Source organism: Schistocerca gregaria, chromosome 9 (genome assembly GCF_023897955.1).
Source record: "Schistocerca gregaria isolate iqSchGreg1 chromosome 9, iqSchGreg1.2, whole genome shotgun sequence".
In the NCBI taxonomy this organism is placed as follows: domain Eukaryota; kingdom Metazoa; phylum Arthropoda; class Insecta; order Orthoptera; family Acrididae; genus Schistocerca; species Schistocerca gregaria.
Window position 1 is genome coordinate 242,663,844 of NC_064928.1, and position 26,566 is coordinate 242,690,409.

The 26,566-nt window shown below is 48.3% G+C and overlaps 1 protein-coding gene across 1 annotated transcript in view; it reads left to right on the plus strand.

The window, feature by feature from the left end:
• Positions 1-26,566, plus strand: part of LOC126291537 (melanopsin-like) — a 254,604-nt gene that overhangs the window by 152,888 nt on the left and 75,150 nt on the right. Inside the window, exons 5-6 of the mRNA XM_049985038.1 lie at positions 834-1,029; positions 25,096-25,228. Coding sequence (XP_049840995.1) covers positions 834-1,029; positions 25,096-25,228 — 329 coding nt within the window. The remainder of the gene's footprint in view (positions 1-833; positions 1,030-25,095; positions 25,229-26,566) is intronic.

The following is a 26,566-nucleotide window of genomic DNA, read 5'->3' on the forward strand; positions in this document are numbered from 1 at the left end:
AGACAGGTGCGCGACGCGGGAGCGGCAGTTTCAGACGTGGCGCCTGCCCCTGGCGCCACGTGACGTCACCGGTGCTGCCATGGGCAACAGCTCCGATGGCTGCCCGGGTCGAGTTACGCGCTCGCGCCTCATTCGTCATGAACACTAACCTGTTGATGCTACGTACTGATGTGCTTGATGCTAGTACTGTAGAGCAATGAGTCGCATGTCAACACAAGCACCGAAGTCAACATTACCTTCCTTCAACTGGTCCAACTGGCGGTGAATCGTGGAAGTACAGTACATACTGACGAATGAGCTCTAACATGCAAAGTAAGCGTTTCCGGACACATGTCCACATAACATCATTTCTTTATTTGTGTGTGAGGAATGTCTCCTGAAAGTTTGGCGGTAACTTTTTCTAACACCCTGTATAGGCGAGAAACCGGAGCAGCCCGAGCAGTCAGTGAACTCCTGACGACGATGGCGGAGATAGCCATCGAAAGTTAGAGGATTTTATTCGAATTGACGCGGCTGGAAAACCGATAACTTTTTATTCACACGTTTCTGTAGTCAGTGCTAAGCAACAAGTGAGGTTATGAGTGAAGACTGGCCACTGGATGACAGGAAAGGAGTGATATGGTGTGACGACTCAAGTCACATGGTGGGCAGTGTGACGTTAGGGTTTGAGCTCGGCGAGTGCACGGAGAATCTTACCTTACCGTCATGTGTGATGTGCAGAGGTGGTGGTGTTGCGGTGTGTGTACGTTTCTCTCGTGTGGTTCTGCTGCTGCCCCGGCCCGCGGGACGCCTGCTGTGACGCCTGCTGACGCGCGACCGCCTGTGTGCCGCAGGCATCTCGAGCATCGCGACGCTGACGGTGCTGGCGTTCGAGCGCTACGTGATGATCTCGAGGCCGTTCCAGGCGCGCCGACTGTCGCGGCGCGGCGCCGCAATGCTGGTGGCAGCCATCTGGCTATACTCGCTGCTGCTGACGGCGCCGCCGCTGCTCGGCTGGGGCGACTACGTGCACGAGGCGGCCAACATCAGGTGAGAGCGGGGGAAGCTGGGGCAACTATGTGCACGAGGCGGCCAACATCAGGTGAGAGCGGGGGAGGCTCGGGTGACTACGTGCACGAGGTGGCCAACATCAGGTAAGGGCAGGGGAAGCTGGGGCGACTACATGCACGAGGAGGCCAACATCAAGTGAGAACCGGGGAGGCTGGGGCGACTTCGTGCACGAGGCGGCCAACATCTAGTGAGAGCGGGGAGGCTGGGGCGACTACGTGCATGAGGTGACCAACATCAGGTGAGGGCAGGGGAAGCTGGGGCGACTATGTGCACGAGGCAGCCAACATCAAGTGAGAGCAGGGGAAGCTGGGGCGACTACGTGCATGAGGTGGCCAACATCAGGTGAGGGCAGGGGGGGCTGGAGCGACTACATGCACGAGGTGGCCAACATCTGGTGACAGCCGGGGAAGCTGGGCGACTACGTGCACGAGGAGACCAACATCTGGTGACAGCTGGGAAAGCTGGGGTGACTATGTGCATAAGGCAGCTAATATCCGGTGAGAGTCGGGGAGGCTGGGGTGACTACGTCCACAAGGCAGCCGACATCCAGTGTGAGCTGGGGAGGCTGGGGTGACTAGGTGCACTATGCGGCCAACATCAAGTGAGAGCAGGGGAGGCTGGGGCGACTTCGTGCATGAGGTGACCAACATCAGGTGAGAGCGGGGGAAGCTCGAGTGACTACATGCACGAGGTGGCCAACATCTGGTGACAGCCAGGGAAGCTGGGGCGACTATGTACACGAGGAGGCCAACATCTGGTTACAGCCGGGGAGGCTGGGGTGACTATGTGCACGAGGCGGCCAACATCCGGTGAGAGGAGGGGAGCCTGAGGCGACTACGTGCACGAGGCGGCCAACATCAAGTGAGATCAGGGGAAGCTGGGGTGACTTCTTGCATGAGGCAGCCATCATCTGGTGAGAGTGGGGGAGGCTGGGGGGACTACGTGCACAAGGTGGCCAACATCAAGTGAGAGCGTGGGAGGCTGGGGCGACTTCGTGCTCGAGGCGGCCAACATCTGGTGAGAGAGGGGGCAAGGTGCGGCGGCCGTCAGCCGAGTGCTGGGCTGGGGCACAAGCTCGTGCCGATTCTGTTTACAATGTTGGTGTTCCGCTTACTACAGGATTATTTGTTGAGTGTCATTTTGTATTTGTAGTTCAGTGTTGTTATTTGAGTTTGCATATTGCCATTTTGTCGTTCGGAGATAGTAAGTGTATAACACCCCCCAGCTTCCCGGGATTTACGAAATTGCGAGTTGATAATGACCGTGAATTATGATTGTCGACCCGCGTCGGGATAAAGCATCCGAATCCTAAGTAAATAATGATTATTCCGGCGGGAAACAGGAGACGTTATAACTTGATCGTTATTGAATGAGTAATTTCATTCAATAATGATCGGTAAATGAATTAATGGGAATAATTTAGAAATAAATTTTGCATGTGGAAATTTTGTCGAAAGAAATGATCAAGTTGTAGAAGCAATTAAAAAATCTGTCTCCAGCTCAACTGATGAGCGACAGTACTGTTAAGTATCTGAATAATTGTGTCAAAAATGAAGTTTACCTGTTTGTAGCGCACCAGGTGGAATGGTAACTTTTATGTAAGTGCTGTGTCAGGCTCAGTAGTCATACAAAACAATGTCATAACAATCTAACTACACTTAAACATTAATGGTTAACTTCAATAAGTATTTTGATAATTATTTTGTTCATAATTTGTCAGATAAGTGCAATGCTGACATACAGATAATTATCTATCGAGATTTTGAAAAATGGACTGTAATTCTGTCTTTAAAATTAGGTACTTTGCACAGTTCAATCTACCGATAATGAAATATATTGCCAATAATTGATTAACTATGTTTTGAATGATAATAATAATTAATTGGGGGATTGTCACGTGGAATAAGCTTTATAGTTTCATAATATATCCTTGAACTAACTTCAGCTGAATATGCATTGAAATAAATCTTAATAATCAAATTTATTACTTCAGTCTATTATTAAGTTACTACGATTGGCGTAAGCTTATTAAGTGCAACAATTAACTACGATAACTAGACTGATATTTACTCTTCACCGTCTATGCAAATAATTTGATAATTAACATATTTTCTCTTGATAATATTGTGACACACTCGGTTCAATAAGGCAAGGATCGGAAGGAACCTACTTGGTGTTATTGTCGGGTGGAATGTAACTGCAACACTTTGATTATAAATTGCTTCTTATTAACTGTTCAACTTCAGAGAAATGCACATTCACTGGCAAGCCTTCTGCAACTTTATACTACGAAAATTACGTAGATCTTACTTCCTCGTTGTCGGTGGATCGACGGAAGTCCACGGCAGCGACACAATGTGGCAGCGGGCTTTTACTGTTGCGACTTGGGCCCACAGTGCGCTTCACATTTAAGCCCTCGTTTCTTCAGCACTGTGCCCATTCACCCATAACAACTTTCCCGGTCGTGCTTCCAGATATGCCGACCATTACTTCCCCGCCGTACTCAGATCCACACACCAGCCGTTAGACGTAACACAGCCGGGACTAGCAGCACTCGACTGTACGTCTCACTCCGAGCACGGCGTCACTGCTACTACAGCCCGCTGGCGCGCTTCCGCGCCCAGAGGCGCGACAAAACGATCTCTCTGACTTCAACGTTAACTAAATCTGTCCTGACTTGCCAGTATTAAATATTACATAATTTAAACATAGTATTTACAATACACATTTACACTAGACAATACATCGTATACAAACAGTTTCATGCGTTAAGTAAGCGAAAAATTTCATAGCAAGGACTGCGTTGTAGCGTCACTAGTGGAGCTGTGGACACTATACAATGGAGAGCCAAGCTGAAAAATCCGAGGGTAGTTCCAAAAGTATTTTTTAGTAGCACATATTGTTGTTGTTGTCTTCAGTCCTGAGACTGGTTTGATGCAGCTCTCCATGTTACTCTAACCTGTGTAAGCTTCTTCATCTCCGAGTACCTACTGCAACTTACATCCTTCTGAATCTGCTTAGTGTATTCATCTCTTGGTCTCCCTCTCCGATTTTTACCCACCACGCTGCCCTCCAATGCTAAATTTGTGATCCCTTGATGCCTCAGGACATGTCCTACCAACCGCTTCCTTCTTCTTGTCAAGTTGTGCTACAAACTCCTCTTCTCCCCAATTCTACTCAATACCTCCTCATTAGTTACGTGATCTACCCATCTAATCTTCAGCATTCTTCTGTAGCACCACATTTCAAAAGCTTCTGTTCTCTTCTTGTCCAAACTTTTTTATCGTCCATGTTTCACTTCCATACATGGCTACACTCCATACAAATACTTTCAGAAACGACTTCCTGACACTTAAATCTATACTCGATGTTAACAAATTTCTCTTCTTCAGAAACGCTTTCCTTGCCATTGCCAGTCTACATTTTATATCCTCTCTACTTCGACCATCATCAGTTATTTTGCTCCGTACATAGGCCTATTTATTTCTACAATGATTTACATCAGTTTACAGCTTCAACATTTAGCTATTTTTCGACACAATCACCATTTCTGTAGACGCTGTGGCAGTTTTCGTATGCCCGTGTCATACCAGCTCGCCGCCATGCTGCGAAGAAGGCTGCCGCCACTCGCGTGATTGTTGCTCGGTCTCAGGTGTAAAGTGGTGTGCCCAGGTTTCGTCACCCCTGACAATTGAGTCCAGAAAGCTGTCCTGTTCGGCTGCAAGACGGTGGAGAAATGCGCGGGAAGCATCAACTCGTTGCCGCATGTGGTCCTCAGTCAGCATGCGTGGCACCCACCTAACGCACACCTTCCGGTAGTTCAATGTTTCCGTTGAAATTCTGTGAGCGGTGCTTCGGGAAACCTCAGGAACCGACGTGCAGAGATCATCCAGGGGGATCCGCCGATGTTCACGCATCCTTCGCTCAACCTTAAACACTGTTTCCTCAGAAATTGACGGCCTCCCGCTCCTTTGTTCGTCGTGAATTTGGGTCCGACTAGCTGTAAACCCTCTACAGCACTTCCGAACATTTCTGAGATCCGTGCACGACTCACCATACACTTCCCTCAACTGGAAACGGATTGCGATCGGCGCAGTGCCCTTTGCGTTCAAAAACCGAATAACCGTACGCAGTTCGAACTTGGCGGCAACAACCAACGGGAGCTCCATTCTCAACGCCTGCCAAGCCAACACCGAGCGCCTGAGCGCGGCGTGCGCCTGTTACACACAGCGCGTGCAGCACTCTTCATAACAGTGTGAACGACTGCCACACAAACGGAGTTCTGTACTTACTTTTGGGATTACCCTCGTAGGAATATTTCCAATACATTCTTCTGTGTACTATAAATTGAAGAGGCAAGTGGAGAAATAGGAACATTTCCAATACACCCTTCTGTTCCAGTTCAACAGTGGGGGAGGGGGGGGGGGGGGGGGAGGATAGCAGCGGAGGCAGCCCAGAAACGTTTGCGCCGTGTCTGTGGAGGTAATGCCATTGGACAGAGTACGCCAAGAAATCGGCTTTCTTGTTCTAAGAAGGAACGTTCTGATATTAGTAACTCTCCACGTTTAGGAAGACGCATTTATCCACATGATTGTATTAGACGGATGGCAAATGTGATGAAGTGTGATCATTCCACCATCGTGCACTGCGGAAGATTCAAAAATCGGGTGTACGACTACCGGGCACTCCGAGCCAAACAGTCAAAAATCTGCTAGTGCCCGTAGGTGCCTCTGTGCTCCTCATCAGTTAGCTCGTGAACAATTGTAATCGTCCCCGTATCGTTGCTGTTGACGAGGAAGACGACGCAATGGTTAAGGCCAAACAAAGCAGCGACTCCCCGTACGGCGCCCCGCGGCTCCCACAGAAGACGGCGTTAGGCGTGTGGTGGAGCAGCGACCGTGTGGTGACGTCTTGCAGGTGCCATGCAAGAACGACGTCCAAGAAGACTGCGTCACCGGCCAGCCGACGACAAAGCCAGCCCACAGTTTGCTACACCGACAAAAAAAAAAACAAAAAAAAAAACTATAGAGGTTTTGGGTTGGGAAACCACTCCGCGTCCACCTTATTCACCTGGGCTTGTGCCCTCAGATTTTCAACATTTCCGCTTTCTGTCGAACAACCTTCATAGGACTTCCTTTCCGGAAGAAAATCCACTCCGAACGTGGTTAGACGTTTTCTTCACCTCAAAATCACGTGATTTGTACAGTCGCGGAAGGGACCTATGACCAAGCGGTTTGGTCCCTCAACCCCCTCCCCCCCCCCCCCCCCCCCCCCTCTTAAACCAACCAACCTCTGTCTCCAGACCGCTCACCTTCCCGCCTAGCACACCACGCACTGTGAGCGGGAAGAGGAGAAAGGGGGTGGGGGAGAAACTGCAAAAGCGGTGCACGTGGCATGCTGCTTTCTTTTATATTTCCGAATAACATGGATCTCGAACAAAACAAATTTTTAAATACACTGAAGCGCCAAAGAAACTAGTACAGGCGGACGTATTCAAATACAGAGATATTCAAACAGACAGAATACGGCGCTGCGGTCGGTAATGCCTATATAAGACATCAAGTGACTCGCACAGTTGTTACATCGGTCACTACTGCTACAATGGCAGGCAATCAAGATTTAAGTCAGTCTGAACGTGGTGCTACAGTCGGCGCACGAGCGATGGCAGACAGCATCTCCGAGGTAGCGATGAAGAGTGGACTTTCCATTACGACCATTTCACGAGTGTACCGTGAATATCAGGAATACGGCAAAACATCAAATCTCCGACATCATTGAGGTCGGAAAGAGATTCTGCAAGAACGGGACCAACGACGACTGAAGGGAATCGTTCAACGTGAGAGAAGTGTAACCCTTCCGTAAACTGCTGCATATTTCAGTGCTGGGCCATCAGCAAGTGTCAGCGTCCGTACCATTCAACAAAACATCATTGATGTGGTCTTTCGGATGATGACTGGAGACATGATGCCTGGTCGGACGAGTCTTGTTTCAAATTATATCGAGCGGATGGACGTGTACGGGTATGGAGGCAACCTCATGAAACCCTGAACACTGCATGCCAATAGGAGACTGCTCAAGCTGGTGGAGGCTCTGTAATAGTGTGAGGCATGTGTATTTGGAGTGATACGTCTAGATACTAGCTACAGAGTAGTTCCAGGAAGACTCTTCTGAGTTGAAACACTTCCGCCGGCCACCAGACTCCCCAGACATGAACATTGTTGAGCATACCTGGCGTGCCTTGCGACGTGCTGTTCAGAAGAGACCTCCAGCCCCTCGTACTCCTACGGATTTATGGACAGCCCTGCACGATTCGTGGTGTCAGGTCCATCCAGCACGACTTCAGCCATTAATCGAGTTCATGGCACATCGTGTTGCGGCACTTCTGCGTGCTTCCGGGGGCCCTACAGGATATTAGGCAGGTGTAACAGTATCTTTGGCTCTTCAGTGTATTACGTAATTATTTTGGCGCTTAAGGAATACGGACAGAAGGACACAGTTTCGCAAATTTTCGTCACTCAGGCTGTCATATTATCGTGACTGACTTCGTTTCGTAATCTAAAAATGCCTTTCCACACACATATGTTCGTCGAAACAATGATAGGCCTGTCACGTTTGCAACATCTTTATTGATACATAGACACCATTCCCAAAGAAAGTAACGTAGAACTCTTCCTCAGTTTTAACGTAAAATAATTTTACTTTCAAACTGGAATTACACTGCAGATCGACATCGACCACTTCCACCAGAAGAGGGGCAGGGAGCTTACAACTGAAACGATAAACGGTCTCGGAAACAGCTCAAAAACATAATTAAGTTTATCGTGTCGACAAACGCTTAGAAAGCTATTCTTTCACCACGACAATGGATTGTGGATTGTTCAAAATTGCGGTTTTCTTTAACGCCAACGAGCTTAGGGAAATAGAGAGTATTCCTTCACAGACGTTGCCCCTTCCACAGGTGATTTTGTTTTTAAATGTATCCACTTTCGCCATGAAATAGGAACTAAGTCCCTTCTCACCCTGCAATGTCTCACTGAGGGCACTCTGCAGTCAACTCTCTCTGTCTTACGAGGAATATAATCATTCTGGATCTTCTAATTTCTTTTCGCTTTCCGATTTCTCCTTCATAAAATCAACAACAGGGTGTCCCAAATCGAAAACTTGGTCCATGCACGTCCTTTGAGTTAATCAACGTACTTTACAGTAACATTTTTCGGAATTTTGCAGTAATATGTAACGTCTCAGTACTCTTCGTTCAGGTCCATCAAAAACTGTCGCAGCTGACGATGTAATAATGCGTGGGACTTGAGAAAATTTACAATCGCACCGCCAATTCCATCACGTGTTCCGTGCCTGCATATCTGACTCAAAGTGCTTCTTGTTGTACAGAACAATGAATTCCGAACAGATCGTCTGTAGATCGTTACATTTTTTAGCCCTTTCGTAGCCAATTAAACCTTTCTTCGTGCTGTCGTAATGCTGTTTCGGAGCAAATTTACGCTACTCGCCCATCATGCGACTACTTAATAGATACTGAGAGTTATCAGCCTTCTCCTGTCTAATTTCCCTTCATTTCTAAAGGACTGAGACGATCGGTCGCCAGGCTGCCTCTTTTGCTCAGATGAGGCGCAGCGAGTGCTGGCTTGGCGGCCGGTCGGCGGCCCCCGCTCAAGCAGCGCGTCCTGCACGCCGCGGCCGACCCCCGCCTAGTCCGATGTGTCGAAGCAACACGGCCACGCTTCTAACAGACCCATCTGGGAGTGACATTTTTTTCGAAGGTGGCTTACTAAGGCAAGTTGCTCTGTCCAAAAGATTTATTTCAGTACATCCATTATCGATGACGAATTGCAACTGTGATTTAGATTGCCGATTTATCTGCATGCAAACATGCAGCCTGTCGCTTATTTGGATTTTAGATACTACTTTTCGAGTCGCTGCAGCCTCATCCTCATATGGAAGTGATGTACTGGACGCACTGTACAGTGGACCAAGTGAAGGCAAACGCTGCGGTGATTGGTCTGGTGAAAATGACGGAAATTCGGTAATGTGTAACTAAACGTTTATCGAACGGAAATGGTGTTACGTTTTGGGTACTTTCAGTACACTGCGTCGTGGTATCCACAGCAAATCCATTCCCATGATGTACATTACCAGCTGTGCACACAAATATAGACTGTATTTAGCTGCACGTGGGGTTCCACACTTATTCATTGGATGTAAATACAAGATATATGTGTACAAGGGATATAAAGCATTCTTACACAATAATTTTTGCCCGGAGATGCATTGTGTTACAGAGCAACTATTTGTAGGTAAAGATAATATATCTACGTGAATCTTGCTAGCTGCAGGTGTGTTCTTATATTGACGATATACAAGTAGTACGGATTGAGAAGGAACCCAAAAGATAAACAATTAGAGTGAACTATTTACGGAGTAATTAGAGAGTGAATGAGTAACAGCATGTCACAATTGTTACATAACTAAGATAGTGAAATGCTTACTAATTAATTAAGTTACAGAATGTCATATTTCTTCCAAGACGGAGGGAATATAATTAACGCAGGAGTAATGAATGTGTCTTGTTGTGTACTTTTTGATGTTTTGGTGGCAGGATGTCTTGGAAATACTGGAAGAGAAAGTTCTGCATTGGTTCATTTTGTCCATAAAGGATTTTTGACGTGCTTTTAGCTTGTGAATGTAAATGTCAAATTGTTCAATGAGATCCATCTGTAGCCCTTTTTCAGTAATGTCTAGAGCAGAAAGATTGTCGTTTATATCACACAGTGTGCTCACGATGATCAGTATGTGATGATAGTGTGAACGTGTTTAAATTTTTGGAGTAGAAGGGCATCCGTATATTCTTCGTAGAGGGTTACAAAATTTCTATCTGTTTGTCTTACATATTTGTAGTACTTTTTTTATCCATTTGATTTGCATATTGTCGATAACAACACTCCTGCATATATGAAAATTCACTTAAATGTATTATCTGTACTCACAAATATTTGTTTTTAGTTGGTGAATGAGGTAACCAACCACGAATATTTTTAAGTGTTTTATTTTAATGCCACAACCGGTTTCAGGCTGCCATGTCCATCTCCTGATAGCTGATATTTATCGTTACGTAGATGGTTTGCTCACCAGCACGTCACCTGGTCCACAATAAGTTCCAATATTTGTCGCTGATTGCGTCATTCGCCAACTATCATTAAGGCCTGCGGACTCGACAAGATGCGATATGTATAACATTTATTTTGTTGCACAATGCACCTCAGGCCAAAAATCATGGTGTACGAAAATGTTATATCTGTTGTACACATGTTCTTTGTATTTACATCCAATGTTTACATTCATTAAATACATGTGAAACTATATGCAGCTAAATACTGTGTACATTTGTGTGTACAGCTGATAATGTACATCATGGGAATGCATTTACTGTGGACACTACGACGCAGTGCACTGTAGCTACCCCTTCATAAACGTTTCGTTACACATTAGTAAATATCCGTAATTTTCACCATTCGCATCACCGCATACTGTGTCTCCACTCGATCGACACTACAATGTGCCTGTATGACACCTGCATCTGAGGATGAGCCTGCAGTGGCTCGATAACAAGTGCGTGGTACAATAAACAGTACCTAAAATCAGAAAAAAGCGACAGGTTGCACATTTATTCCCAGATACATCTCCAAAAGATTAATGCAAAGCCCTATGGATGTCTGTGCACACTCTGACAGACACGTGAATGTTCTGTGTAGCGTCCAAAATAAGCGGTCACGACACAGCCTCAGTAGACTCGCTAACACAGTGTGACACCGCCGTGGTGATGGCCGCATATCGGCAAGAAACCGAGCCCACGAGTTTCTTCAGGTAAGCAACGTCCAGTCACGTCCCAAAGAGATACCAAATGGCAGGCATGAAGACTGCTATGTTTCACAAGCTCTTTCATACAGCCTCTGCCGTATGTCATATTCTCTGGGAGTGAGACCGACTGAGCGTTCGGCCGATCAAAAGTATCCGGACACCTGTTAGTGGACACTGATGTGGGGTGTGCATGTGTACACCCTCTGCGTTACGGCCGTTTACACTCTAATGTGTACACTTTCAGTGACCTGTCTGAACGTCTGTGACGGCGCATTCCTCCTGAAGAGCCGAAACGAGGGAAGGCAGTGATGTTAGACGCTCCGGTCTCGACTGAAGTCGACGTCCTGAGGTGCTCCACTGGTTTCATGTTGGGACTCTGGACAGGCCAGTCCATTTCAGGAGTGTCGTTGTCGACAAATACTTGACTCGCCGGTGGCGCTTTATGACTGGGTGCGCTGCTATGACGATGCAAACATCGTTCTATTCCGCCTCCCTTACTCCACCTCTCACTTTTTTTTTACCACTGGAGTTAATTTTATTGTTAAGTTCAGACATGGAGTGGGAGAGGGAATAAACACTTTTATCATAAATGTGGCACACACTGGATCAAAATATTGCTTATCCACATGTGGTCTGCATAATCATGTAGGGAACATTCACTTGCTACTGTAACGTAATCAAGAAAGACAGAATACTGTATCTGAACTCACTACCTTGCATAGTATTCAGAAAAGTCAGTAATGAAATTCAAATGATCGTTACAGCACTGAATGTTGTTTACGTTACGGAGTGGATTTTTGAATATTGTTAATTAGAATAGGCGCGCGGTTAGCCCGCGTTCTCTTAATCTCAGAGAAAAAATGTGAAATATTGCTTTAGTTTCACAGATCAGACCTTGCCTCAAAATGTGAAAATGATAAACTAATAACACAGTTATTCGTTATATTTTTTGCGGCCGCATAGAACATGTCGCACAGCACCTTCCAAATCAAACTGAGAAATGCACTGAATAATATGATATAGCCTGCCGGCACTGCTGGAAGGTGTAAGAAAATGTTAAATATTATTATTTTACCTCGCTTTACCGGCGAGGCGACTGCGATGCCTAAAATAAATATTTTTTAAATGTGCCGCGTCTGCGGCCGTTGCCCTCGCAGATTGGTACAGCGGCTTCCGCTAAATTAAATGCTGAAAATGTCTAAATTATTTACGGAACGAATGACTGGCAACTTTAAAAATTATTTTAAAAACCTATTTGCTGAAACTCTATATATTCCAACAAACATGCATTAATTATACACACCTTTTTACAACAACTCGCCTAATGGCGGATCTCAACCTTCATGAACAAAAGACTCACGGCTAGCATATACATTTACTTAACACGCAAGTGTTACGCGTAACGAAACCCAAAGGGAACCGAGAGATTATTACAATGTTTTTTACTATTTGTACATGTACTGAATTCTCCTTTTTATCTGAGGCACAGATCATAATCACTAATTCATTTTACAAGATAATAATATGTCATGGATTCAAAGTTAAAAAATGCATAAAACGTCAAATAATTATGAATGTTCTACATACAGACATAATACATTCGTAAAATGTTTACACAGTCTTGCTTTATTGTTTCACTTGGTCATGTTTATTCGTGTTTAAAATATTTCTCTTTCGCCATGTGCGTGGCACTGTATCGGTACATGTTAACTGGTCTTACACACACGGAAAAAATTCTATCACACGCTTTTTATGACGACCGGCCAGGAGACGCTACAGTTTCTAACCCTTGCTCTACTATACGCAGTACACAATGCTGTGAAATGTGTTCCTATCGTTTAGCGAGATGAGGGGAATCCACGCTAACCAGAAAATTCAGCCCCGCACCCTGGAACCACGTCCTCCTCTTGTGCACTTCTCTGCTGGCAGTTGGCACTGCGGCAGGTGACGTCGGCAAACCCAGGCGCCTCCGCCTGCTCGGCACAGGGCGCGGCCGCTTCGTCGCTGCCAGCGGCCCGGTGTGCAGCGCCCGACGCTCTTCACGCCTCCCCAAGTGCCCCTGACCCCTGACGGCAGAAACCTGTCGTCTCAGAGGAGCACCGGACCGCTCTCACTTCAACCCACTGTAACGGCTGCAGCCCTGCTAGCACTCTCCGCAACGGTCGACGGTCCGTCAGTCCATTAGTGGTGTCCGGCCGTCCTTTAGCTTTGGTCGCCCCTTCCCAGCTGCACTTCACCAGCAGATCACCAGTGTCGAAATGTCCCCGACGTGTTTATTAGCCGGCGGGCATCCGGTGACTGGTCCACGTAACCCCACCCCTCCCGCTGCTGCCTCTACTCGTTTCCCTCAGCACAGTGCTCCTCCCCCCTCTCCCGCCCCCTTCTTCTACGAGGCGCGACAATAAAGTAATGAGACTGATTTTCTTTGCAAGATGTGGCAACCCTGCACGGTTGCGTAGGCACACTGTCTTTGACCTTAGTCTATAAGCTGCTTCTAGTCCAAGCGGCACATCGATGCAACTGTTCAGTCGTGAGTTCTGCTGTAATAAGTTAACACATATTCGTGTGACTCCTCTTGGAAATGGAACCACATATTATTGCGCAACGATATGCCATTTCTTTTTGAGTTAAATTGGGTGAAAATACGATGACAACTTATGGTAAGCTTCAGAAGGCTTTTGAAGAGAGTTTATGTCAACAGCTCAAGTGTCTCGTTCGCATAAAATGTTTGGTGAAAGCAGGACGAATGTTGAAGATGAAGACCGCAGTGGACGACCATCAACCTTTGATTCCAAGGGAATTGTTCATTAAGAATGGGTGCCTCTTGGACAAACAGTTAACCAATACTACTACAAGAAATTTCAGAAAGACTTCGTAAAAGAGATCTTCGTGTCCATTCTATCATTGGATTCTACATGACGATAATGCGCCATCCCATACTGCACTGTCAGTACAACAATTTTTAACCTCAAAACAAATTTCATTACTACCACAGATACCTTATTCGCCAGATATCGCTCAGTGCAACTTTTTTCTATTTCCAAGAGTCAAAATGGCGGTCAAGGGACACCGTTTTGAAACAACACGAGATGTCCATAAACCTGAGACGACGGTCTTGGAGGATATTACATAAGATGAGTTCCAGAAAGGTTACCATCAATGGCAAAAGCGCTGGAAAAAGTGTGTACAATCAGAAGGGAACTACTTTGAAGGAGACAACACTAAACTTGATTAAAAGGGTAAGCAACATTTTTTCTCACATCAGTCTCATTACTTTATTGTCGCACTTCGTATACTAGCAAGTCCGCCTCCCGTGAGATCTGGTGGTCAATTCCGCATTACACAAGGGTGGATGGATATTTTTTACTGGATAATTTACGCATGCGTGTAACCTAGTTGACTCGGGCTGTTCCCGTTTTAGAAGACTGGACTGTCCACAGCGTACCCCTCACGCAGCGCAGAAGAAGGTGCAATACCTGGTCACCAGAGACGTTGAAATACACATCACGGTTTACCTTCTAGGTAACCCGAACGAGCGAAGTACACAGACTGCACAGACAGACTGCAGGCAGGTGTTTACCGCCGCCTCACTGAACGCCACCGGTGCACTCGGGGCCTCGCGGCATCTGGAAACAGACGAAATGGTGACTCCACACCTGCAGTCACTTACTGTCCAGTTGCTGTGACTTTTGACCGCTTTAAGACTCCAACTGTCCATTCCTAGCAAAATGTTCCCTCCGAAGCTCGTTTACATCAACGTGCATTCAACGACAGCACCAACATTTGTCGAGTTTCCAGAATGAGATTTTCACTCTGCAGCGGAGCGTGCACTGATATGAAACTTCCTGGCAGATTAAAACTGTGTCGGACCGAGACCCGAACTCGGGACCTTTGCCTTTCGCGGGCAAGTGCTCGACCAACTGAGCTACCCAAGCACGACTCACATCCCGTCGTCAAAGCTTTACATGTGCCAGTACCTCGTCTCCTACCTTCCAAACTTTACAGAAGCTCTCCTGCGAACCTTGCAGAACTAGCACTCCTGAAAGAAATGATATTGCACAGACATGGCTTAGCCACAGCCTGCAGAGTGAAAATCTCATTCTGGAAACGTCCCCTAGGCTGGGGCTAAGCAATGTCTCCGCAATATCCTTTCTTTCAGGAGTGCTGGTTCTGCAAGGTTCACAGGAGAGCTTCTGTAAAGTTTGGAAGTTAGGAGACGAGGTACTGGCACATGTAAAGCTTTGGGACGGGGCGTGAGTCGTGCTTGGGTAGCTCAGTTGGTCGAGCACTTGCCCGCGAAAGGCAAAGGTGCCGAGTTCGAGTCTCGGTCCGGCACACAGTTTTAATCGGCCAGGAAGTTTCATTTGCCGAGTTTCTTAAAATCATTTTTCATGGACACGGCACGTCATTCGGCCTAGGTCCCCGTCGGTCAGGATATGTTCCCCCTGCTTGTTACGTGGCTGCCACTGGTACAGCATTCCCTGTAGACACGTTGGACAGTTGGCATTGAGACATGAAAAAGCCCGGAAACTTCATTCACAAGTCTGCGGCACGTTCAGATACGGTAGCTACTATCCGCTATTCTGTCACGTATTTACGTCGACCCATGTTTTATGCTCTGCTCCCGTACAGCCGACTGGGACATAGAAACCAGTTTTTCTCCGAGGGTCGCATTATCACCTGCTGCAAAATTCTACACCATCTAATGTGACCCGAGGCGAGTAGTGCACTCTTAACGGAGCGATTAGACTGGGGTGATAAAAACCACGGGATAGCGATACGCACATGTGCACGTGGGCGATAGCGTCGCGTCTACAAGGTATGAAGGAGTAGCGTATTGGCGGAGCTACCATTTATAGTCGGGTGATTCATATCAAAATGTTTCCGACGTGATTATGGCCGCACGGCGGGAATTAACAGTCTTTCAACGCGGAATGGTAGTTCGACATTCATAATTTTTAACATTTTATGCAGCGACAGCAACTAGTATTGTTTATATAAAAATATACAGCTTACAGTTGCAGGTTAACTTTATCGTTTACCTAGGTTTCAAGGTTAGTAATAACGTCTTCTTTAGAACCTAGGATTCAACGTTAGTAATAACGTCTTCGTCAGAACATAAAATATTATTTAAATGTTTGCCTAAAACAAGCCATGTCCTAAGTCAACTTTATAAAACTTGATGCATAACGATAAGGTTTTGTCACCTCTATTAAATAAGCTGTAGCAAATTCACTTTAAGCCAGCTGTATGGGCCTCGCCGTGTGACTAGAGTCTCTACAGCTACAGCTTGTTTAATAGACGTGACAAAAACTTACGGTTATTCATCAAGCTTTATAAAGATGACTTAGGACATGGCTTGTTTCAGGCAAACATTTAAATAATATTTTTTGTTCTGAAGAAGACGTTATTACTAACGTTGAAACCTAGGTACACGATAAAGTTAACCTGCAACTGTAGGCTGTGTATTCTTATAGTTAGACATTCCGTTTTGCAAACAGTAACGGATTTCAATCTTCCGAGATGCACGGCGTCAAGGGTGCGCCTACAGTACCAACTTTCAGGCGTTACCTGTCACCACGAACAACACACTGGCCGACGGCCTCCACTTAACGGCCAAGAGCAGCGGCATTTGCGTAGGATTGTCAGTCCTGGCAGACAAGCAACAGTGCTTCAAATGACAGCATAAATCAAAGTGGGTCGTACGACGGACGCATCCGTCAGCATAGTGGGGTGAAATTAGGCGTTAACGGACTGTGGCAGCAGGCGGCCGACACCACTGCCCGTGGTAGCTGCGCGGCATCGCCTGCGGCGGCCCCACTGGGCTCATAGGACCGTCAGCTGGGCCCTGAAGTACTGCAAAACCGTGGTCAGGTGATTCCCTGTCTCATTTGGTAGCGGCTGATGGCAGGGTTCGAGTGTGGCGCAGATTCCTCGAAGCTCACAGGCTACTTGGAGACCACTTGTACCCATTGCGAAAAACGATGGAATTTTCGTGGATGACAGTGCACCATACCACTGGGCCACAGATGTTGGCGACTGGTTTGAGTAAGGAAGACTCTGGACAACTCTAGCGAACGATTTGGCCACCGAGATCGCCCCCACACGAATCCCGTCGAACATTTATGGGACGTAATCGAGAGGTAACATGTTGCGCAGCAGACTGCACGGACAACAGTTTCGCACCATCTGAAATAAGTGACAGTTCAACATGAAAAGAAGTCTACTTCGCATATTTTCATACGCTTATGTCATATGGTATTATTTTTGGGGGTAATTCTTCCGATTCAAAAAGAGTATTTTTGGCTCAAAAACGGGCTGTTCGAGCTATGTGTGGTGTAAGTTCGACAACTTCTTGTCGACCCCTAGTCAGTAGTCTGGGAATTCTGACATTGCCCTCGCAGTATATATTTTCTTTAATGTCGTTTGTTGTTAGCAATGTTAGCCTATTCCGAAGAGTTAACAGCTTTCACTCAGTTAATACTAGTCATAAATCAAATCTGCATGTGGAATGCACTTACTTGACTCTTGTGCAGAAAGGAGTGCAGTATTCTGCTACATCCATTTTCAATAAGCTACCACAAGAACTCAAAAATCTTAGCAGTAGCCCAAACGCGTTTAAGTCTAAACTGAAGAGTTTCCTCATGGCTCACTCCTTCTATTCTGTCGAGGAGCTCCTGGAAGAGCTGAAAAATTAAGCAAATTCCAGTGTTACATTGTTGATTTTCTTCATTTAAACTTACGAATTGTCGCTTCAATATGTTTCTTATTTTTCATTTTATCTGTTTCTACTGTCTTGTTATAATTTCATGTATTGACTCGTTCCATGACCATGGAGACTTCTTCTTAATTTGGTCCCATGGAACAATAAATAAATAAATAAAGGGCTCAGTATTTCTGCAGGGACTTCCATCGACTTGTTCAGTCCGTGCCACGCCGAGCTGGTGCACTACACCGAGAACCAGGAGGTCCGACACGGCGGTAAGAGGCGCCCCGTGGCTTTCCTCACCTCACTGTACAGTGTTTAGTCTAGGAAGGCTACAATACTGCTGTTCGGTACAGCCTCAAAAGAAATTAACATGATGTCTGTGCTGCACGATCAGGTCCAAAATCGAATACTATTTATGAGCTAAGGTTGTCTGAACAATGAAATAAAAAATAAAAATCGTTTCTAAAGGAATGCATTCGACCAAAATTTGGAGTTACTCCGACAGGCAAAATTTCGGTCTATTTGTAAAATTTTGCCTTAATAATTCAAAAAGTATCGGCGAGAAAGAAATTTAGTCTTCCATTATTGAGATACAGTATAAAATTAGCAAGTTGTATAAAATATGTCATATTCCTACACATCTATGTAATAGTGCAAATTGTAAAACATTGCAAGTGCCAAATCTGACATTTGTCAGGAGAGCGAAAAAACAATAAATGCAGTAACTTGTGGAAACCTCAAGTATGTCTGTTTGTACATAAGTTATTTATACCGAAAAAATTGGGAAGGTGGCATGACACCACAGAATTATGCTGCTCACCGCACTACTGCAAAAAATAACGAGAGATATTAGAAAATAAATATTTTTACTAACGATGTTGTAAGTGCCACACCAGGAAACTGACTCGTTCCAAGGTCCGACTGGCTGTAAGTGCCACTGGGAGAGGAAGAAACCTGTAACCAGCCACTGTCAGTAAAGTGTTTACTTACACAAATGGCGTCGTTACAGGATTCGAAACGACACGTTTGTCTTCAGAAGGGTGTTCATGTTTATCTTTTGTCGAGTGTTGTTTACATTAGACGAGAGCTGTTTTTTTTTCTTTAAACAACTAATGTAAACAAAACATATGTAATACAAAACTGAACAGCTGTTTAAGTACGAAGCCATCAGTTCCCGCATTGTAACGGCGCTATTTCTGTAAGTATAGAGCACTACCAGCTGTGGCTGGCTGCTGTTTGATACTTCGCAAAAATCGGCTCGTGTTTTGCACACAGCCACAGTCTCAAAAGTGTCCGTTTTCGACTAGACAGCAGCAAGAAAGTTGATATCGATAGACAGAAACTAGATTTTATTTGCAGTAACAACAGGACAGAAATTCAGCATTAGAGCACCGTAGGACTGAAAAGGCATTTTGCCAATAAGTGGCACTCTGAATTTTTCCGTTTCCCCTCTTCAGTTGCTTGCATATGTCTAACATATATTGGAGCAATGTATCTGGTCTCGACTGAAAGTAGTGAGATCAGTAATGATGGCAGGCAGTAACTTGCTCGTGTGACGGACTCTGTATGGCACGGGGCCATACACTATCTCATATACCACACCGAGCGCATGTGAGCACCTCGTGTCTCTACACAGAGCGATTAGTTGCCCAAGTGTAGCATGTTGGAGAGACCGGATGTGTTCTTCCCGCAGCTGCTCGGTGAACAGGGAGAGCCGCACGCTGGGCACCACCTTTCTGTTAGAGAGACCGGATGTGTTCTTCCCACAGCTGCTCAGTGAACTGGGAGAGCCGTACGCTGGGCGCCACCTCCTACATCGTCTTCCTGTTAGAGAGACCAGATGTGTTCTTCCCACAGCTGCTCAGTGAACTGGGAGAGCCGTACGCTGGGCGTCACCTCCTACATCGTCTTCCTGTTAGAGAGACCAGATGTGTTCTTCCCGCAGCTGCTCAGTGAACTGGGAGAGCCGTACACTGGGCGCCACCTCCTACATCGTCTTCCTGTTAGAGAGACCAGATGTGTTCTTCCCACAGCTGCTCAGTGAACTGGGAGAGCCGTACGCTGGGCGCCACCTCCTACATCGTCTTCCTGTTAGAGAGACCAGATGTGTTCTTCCCACAGCTGCTCAGTGAACTGGGAGAGCCGTACACTGGGCGCCACCTCCTACATCGTCTTACTGTTAGAGAGACCGGATGTGTTTTCCCGCAGCTGCTCGGTGAACTGGGAGAGCCGTACACTGGGCGCCACCTCCTACATCGTCTTCCTGTTAGAGAGACCAGATGTGTTCTTCCCACAGCTGCTCATTGAACTGGGAGAGCCGTAAGCTGGGCGCCACCTCCTACATCGTCTTTCTGTTAGAGAGACCGGATGTGTCGTTCCCGCAGCTGCTCGGTGAACTGGGAGAGCCGCATGCTGGGCGCCACCTCCTACATCGTCTTTCTGTTAGAGAGACCAGATGTGTTCTTCCCGCAGCTGCTCAGTGAACTGGGAGAGCCGTACACTGGGCGCCACCTCCTACATCGTCTTCCTGTTAGAGAGACCAGATGTGTTCTTCCCACAGCTGCTCAGTGAACTGGGAGAGCCGTACGCTGGGCGCCACCTCCTACATCGTCTTCCTGTTAGAGAGACCAGATGTGTTCTTCCCGCAGCTGCTCAGTGAACTGGGAGAGCCGTACACTGGGCGCCACCTCCTACATCGTCTTCCTGTTAGAGAGACCGGATGTGTTTTCCCGCAGCTGCTCGGTGAACTGGGAGAGCCATACACTGGGCGCCACCTCCTACATCGTCTTCCTGTTAGAGAGACCAGATGTGTTCTTCCCACAGCTGCTCAGTGAACTGGGAGAGCCGTACACTGAGCGCCACCTCCTACATCGTCTTCCTGTTAGAGAGACCAGATGCGTTCTTCCCGCAGCTGCTCAGTGAACTGGGAGAGCTGTACACTGGGCGCCACCTCCTACATCGTCTTCCTGTTAGGGAGACCGGATGTGTTCTTCCCACAGTTGCTCAGTGAACTGGGAGAGCCATACACTGGGCGCCACCTCCTACATCGTCTTCTTGTTAGAGAGATCAGATGTGTTCTTCCCGCAGCTGCTCAGTGAACTGGGAGAGCCGTACACTGGGCGCCACCTCCTACATCGACTTCCTGTTAGAGAGACCAGATGTGTTCTTCCCGCAGCTGCTCAGTGAACTGGGAGAGCCGTACACTGGGCGCCACCTCCTACATCGTCTTCCTGTTAGAGAGACCGGATGTGTTCTTCCCACAGCTGCTCAGTGAACGGGGAGAGCCGTACGCTGGGCGCCACCTCCTACATCGTCTTTCTGTTAGAGAGACCGGATGTGTCGTTCCCGCAGCTGCTCGGTGAACTGGGAGAGCCGCATGCTGGGCGCCACCTCCTACATCGTCTTTCTGTTAGAGAGACCGGATGTGTTCTTCCCGCAGCTCCTCGGTGAACTGGGAGAGCCGTACGCTGGGCGCCACCTCCTACATCATCTTCCTGTTAGAGAGACCGGGTGTGTTCTTCCCGTAGCTGATCGGTGAACTGGGAGAGCCACACGCTGGGCGCCACCTCCTACATCGTCTTCCTGTTAGAGAGACCGGATGTGTTCTTCCCATAGCTGCTCGGTGAACTGGGAGAGCCACACGCTGGGCGCCACCTCCTACATCGTATTCCTGTTAGAGAGACCGGATGTGTTTTCCCGCAGCTGCTCGGTGAACTGGGAGAGCCGCACGCTGGGCGCCACCTCCTATATCGTCTTCCTGTTAGAGAGACCGGATGTGTTTTCCCGCAGCTGCTCGGTGAACTGGGAGAGCCGCACGCTGGGCGCCACCTCCTACATCGTCTTCCTGTTAGAGAGACCGGATGTGTTTTCCCGCAGCTGCTCGGTGAACTGGGAGAGCCGCACGCTGGGCGCCACCTCCTATATCGTCTTCCTGTTAGAGAGACCGGATGTGTTTTCCCGCAGCTGCTCGGTGAACTGGGAGAGCCGCACGATGGGCGCCACCTCCTACATCGTCTTCCTGTTAGAGAGACCAGATGTGTTCTTCCCGCAGCTGCTCAGTGAACTGGGAGAGCCGTACACTGGGCGCCACCTCCTACATCGTCTTCCTGTTAGAGAGACCGGATGTGTTCTTCCCACAGCTGCTCAGTGAACGGGGAGAGCCATACGCTGGGCGCCACCTCCTACATCGTCTTTCTGTTAGAGAGACCGGATGTGTCGTTCCCGCAGCTGCTCGGTGAACTGGGAGAGCCGCATGCTGGGCGCCACCTCCTACATCGTCTTTCTGTTAGAGAGACCAGATGTGTTCTTCCCGCAGCTCCTCGGTGAACTGGGAGAGCCGTACGCTGGGCGCCACCTCCTAAATCATCTTCCTGTTAGAGAGACCGGATGTGTTCTTCCCGTAGCTGATCGGTGAACTGGGGGAGCCACACGCTGGGCGCCACCTCCTACATCGTCTTCCTGTTAGAGAGACCGGATGTGTTCTTCCCGCAGCTCCTCGGTGAACTGGGAGAGCCGCACGCTGGGCGCCACCTCCTACATCGTCTTCCTGTTAGAGAGACCGGATGTGTTTTCCCGCAGCTGCTCGGTGAACTGGGAGAGCCACACGCTGGGCGCCACCTCCTACATCGTCTTCCTGCTAGAGAGACCGGATGTGTTCTTCCCATAGCTGCTCGGTGAACTGGGAGAGCCACACGCTGGGCGCCACCTCCTACATCGTCTTCCTGTTAGAGAGACCGGATGTGTTTTCCCGCAGCTGCTCGGTGAACTGGGAGAGCCGCACGCTGGGCGCCACCTCCTACATCGTCTTCCTGTTAGAGAGACCGGATGTGTTCTTCCCATAGCTGCTCGGTGAAATGGGAGAGCCACACGCTGGGCGCCACCTCCTACATCGTCTTCCTGTTAGAGAGACCGGATGTGTTTTCCCGTAGCTGATCGGTGAACTGGAAGAGCCACACGCTGGGCGCCACCTCCTACATCGTCTTCCTGTTAGAGAGACCGGATGTGTTTTCCCGCAGCTGCTCGGTGAACTGGGAGAGCCGCACGCTGGGCGCCACCTCCTACATCGTCTTCCTGTTAGAGAGACCGGATGTGTTTTCCCGCAGCTGCTCGGTGAACTGGGAGAGCCGCACGCTGGGCGCCACCTCCTACATCGTCTTCCTGTTAGAGAGACCGGATGTGTTCTTTCCGCAGTTGCTCAGTGAACTGGGAGAGCCGTACACTGGGCGCCACCTACTACATCGTCTTCCTGTTAGAGAGACCGGATGTGTTTTCCCGTAGCTACTCGGTGAACTGGGAGAGCCACACAATGGGCGCCACCTCCTACATCGTCTTCCAGTTAGAGAGACCGGATGTGTATTCCCACAGCTGCTCGGTGAACTGGGAGAGCCGCACGCTGGGCGCCACGTCCTACATCGTCTTCCTGTTAGAGAGACCGGATGTGTTCTTTCCACAGCTGCTCAGTGAACTGGGAGAGCCGTACACTGGGCGCCACCACCTACATCGTCTTCCTGTTAGAGAGACCGGATGTGTTTTCCCGTAGCTACTCGGTGAACTGGGAGAGCCACACGCTGGGCGCCACCTCCTACATCGTCTTCCAGTTAGAGAGACCGGATGTGTTTTCCCGCAGCTGCTCGATGAACTGGGAGAGCCGCACGCTGGGCGCCACCTCCTACATCGTCTTCCTGTTAGAGAGACCGGATGTGTTTTCCCGCAGCTGCTCGGTGAACTGGGAGAGCCGCACGCTGGGCGACACCTCCTACATCGTCTTCCTGTTAGAGAGACCAGATGTGTTCTTCCCGCAGCTGCTCAGTGAACTGGGAGAGCCGTACACTGGGCGCCACCTCCTACATCGTCTTCCTGTTAGAGAGACCGGATGTGTTCTTCCCACAGCTGCTCAGTGAACGGGGAGAGCCATACGCTGGGCGCCACCTCCTACATTGTCTTTCTGTTAGAGAGACCGGATGTGTCGTTCCCGCAGCTGCTCAGTGAACTGGGAGAGCCGCATGCTGGGCGCCACCTCCTACATCGTCTTTCTGTTAGAGAGACCGGATGTGTTCTTCCCGCAGCTCCTCGGTGAACTGGGAGAGCCGTACGCTGGGCGCCACCTCCTACATCATCTTCCTGTTAGAGAGACCGGATGTTTTCTTCCCGTAGCTGATCGGTGAACTGGGGGAGCCACACGCTTGGCGCCACCTCCTACATCGTCTTCCTGTTAGAGAGACCGGATGTGTTCTTCCCGCAGCTGCTCGGTGAACTGGGAGAGCCGCACGCTGGGCGCCACCTCCTACATCATCTTCCTGTTAGAGAGACCGGATGTGTTTTCCCGCAGCTGCTCGGTGAACTGGGAGAGCCACACGCTGGGCGCCACCTCCTACATCGTCTTCCTGTTAGAGAGACCGGATGTGTTCTTCCCATAGCTGCTCGGTGAACTGGGAGAGCCACACGCTGGGCGCCACCTCCTACATCGTCTTCCTGTTAGAGAGACCGGATGTGTTTTCCCGCAGCTGCTCGGTGAACTGGGAGAGCCGCACGCTGGGCGCCACCTCCTACATCGTCTTCCTGTTAGAGAGACCGGATGTGTTCTTCCCATATCTGCTCGGTGAAATGGGAGAGCCACACGCTGGGCGCCACCTCCTACATCGTCTTCCTGTTAGAGAGACCGGATGTGTTTTCCCGTAGCTGATCGGTGAACTGGGAGAGCCACACGCTGGGCGCCACCTCCTACATCGTCTTCCTGTTAGAGAGACCGGATGTGTTTTCCCGCAGCTGCTCGGTGAACTGGGAGAGCCGCACGCTGGGCGCCACCTCCTACATCGTCTTCCTGTTAGAGAGACCGGATGTGTTTTCCCGCAGCTGCTCGGTGAACTGGGAGAGCCGCACGCTGGGCGCCACCTCCTACATCGTCTTCCTGTTAGAGAGACCGGATGTGTTCTTTCTGCAGCTGCTCAGTGAACTGGGAGAGCCGTACACTGGGCGCCACCTCCTACATCGTCTTCCTGTTAGAGAGACCGGATGTGTTTTCCCGTAGCTACTCGGTGAACTGGGAGAGCCACACGCTGGGCGCCACCTCCTACATCGTCTTCCAGTTAGAGAGACCGGATGTGTTTTCCCACAGCTGCTCGGTGAACTGGGAGAGCCGCACGCTGGGCGCCACCTCCTACATCGTCTTCCTGTTAGAGAGACCGGATGTGTTCTTTCCGCAGCTGCTCAGTGAACTGGGAGAGCCGTACACTGGGCGCCACCTCCTACATCGTCTTCCTGTTAGAGAGACCGGATGTGTTTTCCCGTAGCTACTCGGTGAACTGGGAGAGCCACACGCTGGGCGCCACCTCCTACATCGTCTTCCAGTTAGAGAGACCGGATGTGTTTTCCCGCAGCTGCTCGATGAACTGGGAGAGCCGCACGCTGGGCGCCACCTCCTACATCGTCTTCCTGTTAGAGAGACCGGATGTGTTTTCCCGCAGCTGCTCGGTGAACTGGGAGAGCCGCACGCTGGGCGCCACCTCCTACATCGTCTTCCTGTTCGCCATGGGGCTCGTCGTGCCGGTCGCCGTCATCAGCTTCTCCTACCTCAACATCGTCCGCACCCTTAAGAAGGTGAGGCCAGTGCTGCACCTCAAAGGGTTCCGTTTGCAGTGTATCTGCATTTTTATGAATTCTTAGATCGAAAACTTTGAAATAGAATAACTTTTGAAACACATCATTTGCACCAAAATTAATTAATACAAAATGATCAGAACAATGAATTTCATATTCTGAACAAATAGGTTTTACGGGAGAAATTAATTTACATTTGTTTGTAAACTCATGTCGTGTGCTCTCAGATAACGTAGTCTATCATGATATAACAACAAGAAAACAAAAAAAGTATCATAAACCTTAGCTATTCTAATTAGGAATGCAAAAGACTATGTAGAATAGCGAGGGGCTAAACCTGCTTGTTTCCAACGGCATCAATGTGGGTGTGGATCTCTACTGCTCTCTGCTGGCAAATTGTTAAGAACTGGAGTAAGAGATGAAACTAAACAGCAGTTTGGTCATACGGATTACGGATATTTCCTACAGATATCAGATATTGTTGATAATTCTTCCGAGTCATATGACCGTGATCCATGGAATTCTTCTATTCCTAACGTTTTGTCCAATACTACGTCGGACATCCTCAAAGGTATGGCTGGTCCTGCTGAGTCCTGCCGACTGACGAGTCGGGCGTCGGAGAGCGGCCTAAATACCGAGGAAAGTGGGCGTGGCCTAGCTTGCACATAGTAGCAGAGAGAAAACGAGTCAAAGATAAAATGTAACAATCGATAATAGTCGGTCATAGATAAAAATCACTTATCGATTCTGTCCATATCTTGCTTAATTGCAAGGCCTCTTCTTTTGTATTAAAATTATCTTCATGTTTATAAATTTCAATAGCCTCCCTATACAGTCGTGGATAACAGTTCGTGGTAGCACTTAAAACTTAAGTTTCAGAAAACTTAATTACATGGTCACCGGACTGAAGTGCATGTTCCGCAACGACCGATTTATCTATTTTACGCAGTCTGCGAAGACTTTCATGCTCCTTTATCCTCGTATTCACAGTTCTTTTCGTAGTACCGATATAGACCTTGCCACAAGTACACTGAATTTTATACACAACGCTAGACGATAATGGTGGCCTTCTGTCTTTAACAGAACGAAGAACTTGTCCCATTTTTCTGGTAGGTTTGAATACCGGTTTCACTTTATGTTTCAGCAACATTTTGCTGATTCGATCTGTAACCTTACTAACGAAAGGTAAAGACACCGTGTTCTTCCATTGTTGTGTACCATCCTTGTCCTTTGGCCTGCTGTAATTAGGTCTTAAAAACATTTCGTTGTTTGAGTACCTCACGGCCGCGGCCATATAATCCGGAAGAATTATCAACAACAGTACCATCCGGTCGTGAA